Source organism: Nannospalax galili, unplaced genomic scaffold, assembly GCF_000622305.1.
Source record: "Nannospalax galili isolate Female #2095 unplaced genomic scaffold, S.galili_v1.0 scaffold976, whole genome shotgun sequence".
Taxonomy (NCBI): Eukaryota; Metazoa; Chordata; class Mammalia; order Rodentia; family Spalacidae; genus Nannospalax; species Nannospalax galili.
In genome coordinates, this window is record NW_008339381.1 from 366,031 (window position 1) to 378,502 (window position 12,472).

At 39.5% G+C, this 12,472-nt stretch overlaps 1 protein-coding gene across 1 annotated transcript in view; it reads right to left on the reverse strand.

The window, feature by feature from the left end:
• The window catches only part of Itga8 (integrin subunit alpha 8), a 215,974-nt gene that overhangs the window by 51,553 nt on the left and 151,949 nt on the right, over positions 1 to 12,472 (reverse strand). The window contains exon 24 of the mRNA XM_008833886.3: positions 2,618 to 2,723. Within this exon, the coding sequence (XP_008832108.1) occupies positions 2,618 to 2,723 (106 nt within the window). The remainder of the gene's footprint in view (positions 1 to 2,617; positions 2,724 to 12,472) is intronic.

Sequence of the window (12,472 nt, forward strand, 5' to 3'; positions counted from 1 at the left end):
TCCTTTTGCCTGACTACTGGCTTGTCAATTGCAACCATATGGGACACACTCTCTTCCACCCTCTGGGATAATGGCCATCCATCAAGTGCCAAACCCTGTCTGTGCTCCTTGCAGTTCACTTCCAACGTGTTTCAAAGCTGAGATCCTTCTATTTTAATCATCAAATACCAGGAAAAGAAAGACCACATCTCATAAAGATGAGCATTTTAAACATATGAATTCCTACTCTGAGGACACACTAAACACTAAGCACATTTAAAGTTACTGTGAAGTTTAAAAAAATATACAGCCAATTTTGAAAGAGATGTACCCTAGCTCAGAAAAATGTTATTGAATAGGTTAATGCTGTTGTAATGAAATGCTTCTTTTAATTAAAATAAAAAAAGCTATTATCAAAAAAAAATTCACTTCAAAATTAGCAAAGATCTCTGTCTTCCTTCAGTTCTGACAATTATAATCATGATCTATAAAACAATGTGCTTTTATTTTGGCTTATTTAATTCACATTATCAGGAGTATGGAATCCATTGATACAGTATGTTGTTAGATATGAGATCAGCATGTAAGAAATATTTGGCAATTGTTTTTGACACTCTTGGTGTCAAACTAATCTTTTATAACGTTAGTACTAAGACTAGAAGCAGGCCCACAGAGAAGTGATTGAATCTGAATATTTTTCCTAGCTTTAAAGGTTTTCCATTCTTAAGAGGAAACTGGTCCTCACAGTTTAAAAACTAATTTGATAACCTGTTGTTTTCCCATGACGTTCTTGATCTGTAGGCATTGGGGCTGGGCTGTTCTTTGTTATCCAAAGAGCTCCAGCTCCAGCCAGGACTTCTGAAGGTACAGATTGGGGGGCTGTCTTCATACTCCTCAGGGGTATGACCTCTTCAGCATGGAGGAACAGCTCATGTTTGGGAATGGTATCATTGTTAACTGGAGAGAATGTTCTTCACAACTCATTGAGATGTTTGGTGTTAATTGTCAACTTGACAGAATCTAGAATTATCTGGGAGATGGGCCTTTGGGTATGTCTGGTCTGTGGGGGCTGATCTTGATTTTGTATTGATGTGGGAAGACCCCTGTTGATTGTGGGTGGGATCATTCCCTGGGCAGGGGATCCTGGACTGTATAAAGTGGAGAAAGTGAGCTGAGCATGCACGCCGGCGTGCAGTTGTTTCTTGAGTACAAATGCCATGTGATGCTCTAGCCACGCCTTCCCCACCATTGTGGACTGTGTCCCTTGGGAACCGTGAGCCAAAACAAACACCTTTTCCCGTATGTTGCTTTTATTAGAGTGTTTTTATCGGAGCAGTGAGCAAGTAACCCATAGATCCTTGTGGTTGAGATGGAAGTCATATTATGAACCGTGAGATGAGAGGCAGGAAAGGAGCAGAAAAAGGATGGAAAAGGAATCTTTATCAGAAATGCCTTGCAGCTTTGGAAATGCCTTTCCAAAACCCTCTGCTGCGTTCACTGAAAGTGAAGTGCACTCTGAATGACTACTAAATTAACCCTCTGTGATATGTTTATTTTTCTTAATTTTTAAAATTATTTTTGTTTTATGTGCATGAGTGAATTGCCTGCATGTGTGTAAGTGCACCCAAGTTGTGCAATGTCTGCAGAGGTCAGAAGAGGGTGTTGGATCCCCTGGAACTAGAGTATGGTTGTTAGCCACCATGTGGGTGCTGGGAACTGAACCCAGGTCCTCTGCAAGAGCAGCCAGTGCTTTTAACTGCTGAGCCATCTCTCCAGCTCCGTGTATTTTTTTCATTTAAGAGTTTTAAGTGTCTGGGCATGGTGGCACCTTTAGTCCCAGCACTTGGGAGGCAGAAGCGGATGAATCTCTGTGAGATCAAGACCAGCCTAGTCAATATAGGGAGTTCCAGGCCAGCTGCAGCTACAAGGATACCTTGTCTTAAAAAAAAAAAAAAAAAAAAAAAAAAAAAAGCTTTAAATATTTTAGGCGGCATGTCAGTAAATGATTTCCCTATTTAACACTTCATGTGGGAAAAGACCTTTGAGCTTTCCCCATGTGTTCCATTAGTCTCTAAAGACAGCTGTCAGTGGAATATTTCAGATCTCAGAATGAGTTATTCATTTCTGATTTCTGTTATATAAGAAGTACACTTATTTGCATTTGTCATGTACCTACCTCATAAATTGTATATACATTTTCAGTACAATAGTGAATAACTCATACACTATTACACTGGTTCCTTGTAGTTGGTGATCTTTAGTTTAGACATAGGTAGGTTTTAAAGATATCTGAAAACACAGGAAAAATGAAATAGATTTGAAGGAGTGAGTTGTTGATCTTATACATAGGCTCTCCAGTTAGTACATGGAGAACAAATAATACTATTTTTTGAAAAGAACAGTAATAATTGCTTCTTACCATGCACCAACTCTTATCACTGAGGATTGAGTTCCTGTGTGTGGTAATTTAGGAGGACGCGTATCAACACGCATTGCCAAATGATGGTGGAGTAGCACAAATCTTGGCAATAGATAAAACTGAGACCTTGGATTGGGATTTTCTAAAATTGTATACAATGCTTATTAGTAAAACTCCTGAACAAACCCTCAGCAAAACTTTAACATAAAAAATAATTACCTCATAAATATGTTCCACCAAGGGTCCAACTTCCTCCTCTTTGCGGGGCTTGTCTTCTGGTTCCCAGTTTTGAATGGGCAGGACAACCTGCGGAGGGTGGGATACTCTGGAATATAGAACATTGGGAGAGCCTATATAAGGATGTCTTACTAATGTATAGTACAATGACTATAAAAGACTAGTGGGTCTCATCTTATTTCAGAAGATATTGGATACATAGGAAAAAAAAAACATTGAAAATGCTATTCAGTGAAATAACCAAAGGGTTCAGGAACTCTACTGTGGCAGAATCTTATTGGTCTGCATTAGAGAGAGCCACTATTTTACAGCATCACACATCTTGGACACTAGGGGGTAAAGTAAAGAGCTTTCTTGAATTGGCATGAATAATTGAACATACACATACATACATACATACATACATACATCCATTTATCTATCCTTTGTATTTATGTGCATTTATGTCTGTGTGCATAGAGGACATATAATCCATGCTTTAAGCCATAGTAAGATAGGATTTGTGTGTGTGTGTGTGTGTGTGTGTGTGTGTGTGTGTTATAAATGTACAGTTAGGAAGAAATAATGTTTCTTGTTAAAGACTCCAGGATAGAAAAGTGGTCACTGTATGTATTCCTTCTTCCTAGATTTCTTTGCTTCCTGTTAATGCAGTCAAACCTGTCAGGCCAGGTTCGAGAGCAAAATAGAATAAAGTACAACCAGGACCTAGGGTTGTCTTACAGACAACTGAAAGGTGAGAGAGACAGAGTTAAATGGTGTTATCATCTAAGTACAATGTTAACTTGATGGACATTTTCTGCAGTGTATCTCTAGAGAGCACTTGAATGAAATGTAGCCTGCCTCTTTATTCCATATGAACAGCTGATTAAAAATCAAACTGCCATGTTAAAAATCTTAAAAAATACATTTCTTGTGTGTGTGTTGTACATGTTGTACGCATGTGTGTGCATATATACTTGCCCTTTCATGCTGGTGTGGAGGCCAGAGGTTGATGCTGGGATGTCTCCCTCAATACTTCTCCCTCATATGTTTTGAGATGTGGTTTCTTGGTGAACTTTCTGTTTACTGTTTTGGTTAGGTTAGATTGGTTGATCTGTGAGCCCTTCACTCCTGTACCTGAAATCCATCTGTCTCTGCCTTCTGGTACTGAGGTTTCAAGCACCATGAAGCCCATGAAAAACCACCCAACTTTTTATGTGGGCTCTAGGGATCCAAACTCAGGTCCTCATGTTAGCGAGCTGTTTACTCTCTGAACCTCCTCCCTAGCCTAGAAAGTACAATTCTAAAATACAACACATTCTAGAGTTTTTTTCAGTAAAGGGTATCTTTAAAATCTTCCTAGATTTTCAGCTAAAATTAGCTTCAACAGAAAGCATCCCTATGGCAGTCTGATGTCTCAGACGTTCTTTTAGGAATGCCCAGTAATTACTTAGCCTCTAGCAACTCCAAACAGTATTTTTTTCTCATCCTCTGAGTCATCTCTTTCTGAAGCAAAGAGCACAACCTGGTGAAGTTCTGGCCCCAAGGCAAATAATTCAATTTTGGTATCTCTCTAATGCCTCACGTGGAAACCTGTGATAAGCTCTTTGGATTGCATATCTCAGATGATTAGGAAATATCTCAAATTATTTTGGTCAAAGTTAATTTGGCTGAATTTTTTTCTAGAACTGGATAGAAGCGCATTTTAAGAATGGATAATCCACAGGGCCAGCAAGATGGCTCAGTGGGTAAAGGTGCTGGTCAGGTGAGCCTGGTGACTCGACGTCTAGAATCCACACGAAAATGAAGCAGGAGAACTGACTGCATAAAGTTTTCTTCTGATCTCCACATATATTCTGTGGCACGCACCCCCCCATCTCTCTCTCTCTCTCTCTCTCTCTCTCTCTCTCTCTCTCTCTCTCTCTCTCATACACACACTAATAATAATATTTTTAAATTTAAAAGTAAATTTAATGTAAGTAAATTAAAAAGAATGGGTAAGTCATAAAATGTTGCTAAAGTGTAAAACCCTTTACACACATCCTCAAACTACACCCTTTAAATAAAGAGCGCAGTTCAGCTTTGCTGGGAGAGTATCTTGGCTTGTTCTTAGCTATGTTCTCTTCCTACATATTTGATTTAAATTATGTGATTAAAATATGCTCAGCTCAAACATAGGAGGCATGGTAGGGACAAGGGCACAGGATGTGTCAGGTGCCTTTCATCTGACAGAAACCCTGAGAGCTTGGGCTCTTATTCCCATAGTCTTGATGACTTCCCTACCTAGAGCTTCACCTTGTTCTCAGCTTGGTAAGGGAGAGTGGATTCCATGTCCAACCTCCATCATCCACAGTGGAAGTTAAAACACAGAAGGTGCAGTGATTAAGAACTGAATGCATTATCTCTGAATCAATCCTGTAGGACTGGTCATAACTTCTCTAGGATCTTAGAATCATAAACATTTAGACCTTGACAGGTATTGTGAAGGCACTATGTTAAAAACTTTTTGTTTTATTTGTAAAAGGAAACTGTGTGCAGATGGAAGCAGCAGGTCGGTCACAGGTGAGGCCAAGCTCTATTCTAGAAACCTAACTACTGCCCACTGTTTCCAATATGTGATGCTCTTGAGGGTGCCCTGGGCTGCAGTGCTATTTTCTAAACACAACTGACACTTCCTGATGTAGTTCTATAACAAAATAGAAATCTATGAAGAAATACATATCATAGGGCACAGAAAAGTAATTCAAAATATGGATCATGAAATTCAGTAATTTATCGATTGAAGACCAATTCAAATCTGGTGGCACCATGGCACAGAGGGCTTTCAACAGAATAAGAGATGCTGTTCATTGTTTTCCAACTGAATCGTTTAGAAAGAAGGACCAAGCCATTAAGAAAGAATATCATCAATAAACTTGCACGGAGCAAAGAGCACGTGCCATAACAGAATGATTGCTATGGAGGAGCTTTTCCTAAATTGGAGGAGAGCATTTTTCACTGATACCCTCCGGTAATGAACAGACTGGGACACTGTTAATGGCAGCATCAGATGTTAAGAAGGGATCTGGAGGACAAAAGAATTGATTTTTAAATTAAAGTTTATTTTGACATAATTGCAGATCCACATGTAACTAAGAAATAATATATAGAGATCCCATGTACTTGCTAAAGAGTTTCTCCCAATACTAACATCTTGTAAAACCAAGATGTGCTATTGTGCATGCTATTTCTACCAGACTATTGACATTGATATAGTCAAGATGCAGGACACTTCTGTCCTTCTAAATATACCCTTTCTCTCACCTCCTTCGGCACCACCCCCTTCCTTTGGTAACCATCAATCTGTTCTCTATTTCTGTATTTTTCTTATTTCAAGAATTTTATAAATGGAGCTATATAGTATGCAATCTTTTAGAATTTTTTCACTCTGCATACTTTTCTGGAGCTCCATATAGGCTGTTTCACCTACTAAAAAATGCGTTTCTTTTTGTTGGAGAATAATTCTTTTATGGTATGAATATATCAGGTTTCTTTACCATGGACCCATTGAAGAGCATTTAGGCTGTTTGCAACTTGGGGCTACTACTCATAAATTTTTTTAAACATATACGTAGAGGTTTTTGTGTAAACTTAAGGTTTCATTTTCCTGGAATAAAGTTTTTTTCTGGAATAGAAAAATGGTTTATTGAGTTGAAATGTGTATGCTGTCAGGAAGTTCAAAACTAAGGATTTGTTCTATGGTGTGAATTCCTTTTAAAAATGGTAATAGGATTTTCCTTCAAATTTTATTCATCTCAAGAAGCGAAGAGTATCATTATTGTCTTGAACAATGTTGACCCTACTTGCTGTGGACAGTATCCTACATAGGCCTGGGTTATTTATGATTGTTCTCTCTTTAAAATTTTAAAAATTTATATTTATTTTTTATTCATTTGTGTGGTGTGTCTGTCTGTCTGTCTGTCTGTCTGTCTGTCTGTCTCTCTCTGTCTCTCTCTCTCTACTTGAGCTTTGGTGTGCTTGTGCACCCACCATGATACACATGTGGCGATAAGAGGACAGCTTGTGTTAGTTCCTCTATCATTCTGGTTCTGGGGATTACACTCAGGCCCTCAGGTTTGGTGGCAAGTGCGTTTACCTCTGAGTCATCTTGCCAGCTCTTGTTACCCCTCTCTCTGAACACAGCCTATTTAGTCAGATTGTTTTACAAAGGCAGCAAGTTTTTAAAGAACTCAGTATATATGGTGCTACCACGTGGGGCTAAGTTTACTTCTTACAGAGCTGGCTAAATCGATGCTCTGTACTAGCAAATGGGTTGGCAATGAAGGGAAGATGGTGCTCGTACTACACAGCAGTGAAACAGAAAAACTACGTCTTGAGGACCGAACATGGAAGATTTTCAGCAGAGCAACTGTTTGTTCCTTGAAGAATTAAACACTGGAAACATATTTTTATAGGATAATGAGAGGAAAGCGTTTTGCTATGCAAAACAGCTAAAAAGAACTTCAACACTGTCAGAGAATAAACTGTGGTCAATTGTTGGACATTAATCTAGCCATTGAAACAATTACATCCACATGAGAAACACAATTTTAATTAGCTGTTTGGATTACTGGCAAAAATGAATAGAAATTTCCTTTTTTTGCTGTAACTCATGGCATAAATACACTTGAAAACATTAATCTCCTAAAACGAATAGTGAGAATAGAGGCAGTCACATTTAAACCCTTGGAATTAGCTATACCTAATTGAATATGAAAATCATCTTGCAATTTTCAATTTATTTTGGAATTACAAAACAGGTCCTATTTATTTTTGGTTAGCAAAACTAAAATAAATTAGCTTGGGTTTGGTGGCACAGGCTGGCCATCCAGTCATTCATAGGCCTGCAATTCTAGCTGCCCAGGAGACTGAGTCACCAGGATTATGAATTCAAGGCCAACCTGGGTTACAAACAGAATTCAACGCCCACCAGGAAGCAGGAAATTCCATCACAAAAGAAAAAGGAAGACGCTTAAAGAGATAGGTGGTGGCAGAACATTGTCTGGCATGCACAAGGTTCTAGGTTCAACACCTAGACCTGTGAAAAACCAAAACAAACACACCAAACGAAACCAAAAATAAACAACGATAAAACAGTAAGAAAAACACAGGGAATGAGACCACTAGTGGAAATTTTTGAAAAGATATAAAATAGTAAAAATAATACCATTTTTCTTTTATGATTTTCAAAAAAATGGCTTTCATTGAGGGAGCGAGATAGGTGAATTGAACTAGAAATCAACAAATAATATTTAACTCTAAATTACAGTACTTCAAACAAGTCACTTATGAGTCAACTGAGTCAAGAAAGTACAGAGGAAACAAGAGAATATTTTGAATGAAATAATGAAAGTTATAATGAAATCCAACATATTAATATTTTAGAATGCTGCTGCTAAAGCCATTCTTGTGTGTGTGTGTGTGTGTGTGTGTGTGTGTGTGTGTGGAGTGTGTGTATGGTGTCTTCCTTTATCCACCTTATTTTTTGAGATGTATCTCTGAATAGAGCTGGAGCCCACTGATTGGAAAACACTAGCTGGCCAGAAAGCCACAGTGACCCTCTTGTTTCCACCCCGCCAATGCCAGGATCATAGGCACATGCCACTATTACTTGGCTTTTTAGGGTAGGTGCTAGGAATCTGATCTCAGCTCATGTTTGTACTACCAATGCTTTACCCATTAAGCCATCTCCCCAGCCCTTAATAAAGTCATTGTTTTTTTTTTTAAAAAAACTTATTTTATGTGCATGAGTGTTTGCCTACACATATGTCCACATATGTGACTGGTGTCCATGGAGACCAGAAGATGGTGCCAGATCCCCTGGAACTAGAGTTATAGGTGGTTGTGAGCTACCCTGTGGGTATTGGGAACTGAACTCAGGTCCTCTGCAAGAGTTTTCCTTCTGTGAGGAAAAAATGGTCTACTGTCAATGATAGAATTTCTACATAGAGGAGTTGGGGGAAAAGAGAATATCAAACTGAAAATATGTAGAAAGAGAAATTACAAGAAAAATTGAAGTCAATGGAACAGAAAGCAGAACTCACTCCCTCAAAAAAAAAAAAAAACAGAAAAAATAAATTGAAGGAAAAATGATTCTTTGAAAAGATCACCAACTCTAATTAGACTGGTGAAGGTCTAAAGACATTAAAAGAAAGTGAGAGATTACAAACAACTTTATGCCAATACATGCAATAATTTAGGTGAAATGGACAAATTTCTTTTTTTTAATTATTTTTATTTTATGTGTATGCGTGTATTGCCTGTGTGTAGGTAAGTGCACCCGTGTCATGCAATGCCCACGGTGGACAGAAGAGGCTGTTGGATCCCCTAGACCTGGAGTTTCAGATAGTTGTTAGCTGCCATGTGGGTGCTGGTATTGCTGGAGAGATGGCTCAGCAGTTAAGAACACTAGTTGTTCTTACAGAAGACAAATTTCTTAAATGACAAGCCAACAATGCTGTTTAAATAGAAGCTGCTATGAATTTGTCACATCTAAGAGTGGAATTGAAGTCTTAAAAATATTCCTATAAAAAGCAAAGAGAACTGCTTAGTGCATCCCTACAAATATGAACTCTTCAACTGAGGTAGAGCTGATTCAGAAGTTGAATGAGGGAGAGGTTCAAACCCGGGTGATGGAAAAGGTATCATGACAGGCAGAACACAAGGACGACACCTGGATCTTTCTAGAAGTGCTTCCTTATGAGCTGACTGAAGGGGACATCATCTGTGTGTCCTCACAATATGGGGAAATTGTCAACACTGATCTTGTGAGAGATAAGAAGACTGGGAAATCCACAGGATGATGTTCCCTGTGCTGTAAGATCACAGGACCACGAGTAAGGGGAAAAACTCTCCAAATGGCTCATGTTTAAGTACGAGACTCCTTGGGAATCAATAACGAAGAGATTAGAGCACTCTAAGAGAAGGGCTGAGGGGCCAGCACCTCTTCATAGAGTGACCTGAGAATCTGAAGATGGAAAACCCACAGAAAGCACAACACAAAGATGAAAAGAAACAAAAATCTGACTGGGAGGTCTAGCAGAGCAGCCATCCTCCTCTTTGTCCCCCAGAAAAATGACAGTCAAGAGGATGATCCTGGCCCTAAGAAGCACAGCAGCAAGAACTCAGAGGCAGCTCAGAGGTCTGAGTCCAGAGAGGGGCAGAAGTACTCAGGCACCTGTGAAGTCAGGACTTCCTTCCCAGGTGCAGCAGAGTGGGAGAAACCTAAGTATTAACACAAGCCCTCAAGCAGGAGGAGGGCAAGGGAGGATGAGGTTGGGGACATGGAGAGCAGGAGAGCAAAGTTCAGCACACATTGTAGCAGGTGTAGCCCGCCTGCTGAAGGGTGGAGTCATAGAAGTCTAGATAAATCCCACAGGCATAAAAAGAGCAGGTGCCGGGGCTGAGGCTGGAGAGCTGTCTCAGCGATTGACAGCACTTGCTACTCTCCTAGAGGACCTGGATTCAGTTCCTAAAACCCACACTGGGTAGCGCTTAACTGCCTGTAACTCCAGCTCCAGGAGATCCGGTGCCCTCTTCTGGCCTCCACAGGCATTGCACACATGCAGTGCATATACAGACAAGGAGGAACACACATACACATTAAAAAAAAAAAAAGTGCCAGTGCACTTGGAAGCTGGTCCTTCCACCCCAGTGATAGCAGGTAGTTCTGAAACCTATTCCAGTTACTCAGTGGTTTGAAAATGAACTTTGTTGTATAAATATAAAATTTTCTCTGTTGTTATTATTTCTACATGTGAAGTTTTGGGGGCTGAGTTCTTTCTATCTTTGCATAGGGAATCAGCAGTAGATGGGGTGACCATAGAACTCTGGAAGAAGAGCTGTTGGGCCATCCATTGGAAGTTGTTGAGAAGACTATAGTCAACAACCAGATATCCTGGACTTTTTTTTCCCCTTTTGTGTGATTCATTGTCCTGAGAAAATGCTTAGTGTTGCTTAGAGTGTGTGTCCTAGATTTTGCTTTATTGATATAGTCCTTACACTCATAGACTGCAAGTTTAAGAGCAGACTGCCAGGGAAAGGAAAACATCATGCTGGAGTTCTAGTTTTCCTGCTAAATGGTCAGAAGCCAACATTGCTGGACCTTTCCTGATGACAGGTAGAACTACGGAGAAGTACAGCTCACAAGATTTGCATAGCTTAATATGGATGTGATAGGATTCTTAAGATGAGTCAGTTCTCTCCTCAATAGCCTTGGAGATATTTTTTAAATGTCTTCTTTTCATTTTGTTTGTTTTAGCCAGGCTCTAATGAGACGTTGACTCAGTACCGAGAAGTAAGAGAAAGGACAGACGAGGACAATGTGAAACCTGTGTGTGGCACTTGTCCAGTTTCCTCCTTACATGCTTCTCTCTTTGGATGATCTTAATCTGATTTTTCCCCTGAAATAAACTCTCACTGTAAGTATGACAACTTTCAATGAGATCTGGAAGCAGCTGCTATTAGAAATGATGGTGGTTGTCCTAATTTGCTCCCTACTGTTGCGATAAAACATTCTGACCAAAAACAACTTAGAGAGGAAAGAGGTTATCTCATCTTACACTTCCAGGTATCAGTCATTATCAAGGGTCATCAGGGCAGGAGCTCAAGCAGACACTATGGAGAAATACTGCCTACTGGCTTGCTCACTGGCTCGCTTTCAGCTGGCTTTTGTACACAGTCCATTCCCACCTGCCAAGGAATGGTGCTGCCCACAGTGGGCTGGACCCTCCTACATCAACCATCAATCAGTCTCTCACAGACATGGCCACAGATCAATTTGGTAGAGGAAATTCTTCAGAGAGGTTCCCTCTTCCCAGGAGATCCTAAATTGTATCAAGTTGATAATAAAAATGAACTAGGGCAGTGGTCTTTTGTGGGACCCTTAGCTTTGTAGATGGACAAACTTCCCCACATGCAGATTGGAAAGAGGGAAAACTCTTAATTTACGGGCAACATAAGTGTGTGAAAAATCCCAAGAAATCAACAGAAAAGTCACTAAAATTATAAGCTTTCCAAAATACGAGAATATATTCCTCTACCTCAAAACTTACTGTGCATGAGTCAGAAACCCAGAACTAGATCCTCCCACTTGAGGAAATTATCTGCAACAAGGTGCCAAAGTAATTTACAGGGCATAACAATGGGCTTTTCAACAAACAGCACAGGAAGAAATGGATGTTCCTGAGCCAAAATGTACCTCAGCTCTTACCTCACGTAAGACACAAAAATAGACTTCAAACTTCAAAGTAATTGTAGGCCTAAACATAAAACCTAAAACTATAAAACTTCAAATATAAAACAAAGGAGAGAATGTTTTATGACTTTGGAGAGGTAAGTATTATGCAGGTAGGATACAAAGAGCTCAAACCATTAAAAAAAATCTGTTTAATCTCATCAAAATATTAGACTTTCATTCCTTGAACAACATTGCTAAGAAAATACAGAGTCACATACCACAGACTGGGAGAAAATCTTTCAGGGCCAGGTAGCTGATAAGGGATTTTTCTATTTTTGCAACTCAGTCATAAGACAGACTGAATGAATAGATAAAAGGTGGAAAGAGATACGTCACCGCAAAAGAGATATCGGTGACAGGTAAGCGTGGAAAAGGTGCACTGTATAACTACTCATTAAGGAAATGGAAGTTAAAACATACTTGCTATAATAGAATGAGTAGTTATTTAAAAACACATAAAGCATGTGCTGCCAAGGATGGGGGTGATTGGGACCTCCTGCAGTCCTAGTGGGAATCCACAGTGGGTGTGGTACCGCCTTTCTGCAAAACAGCTGGGCAATCTCTTAGAAACATTCACTTCT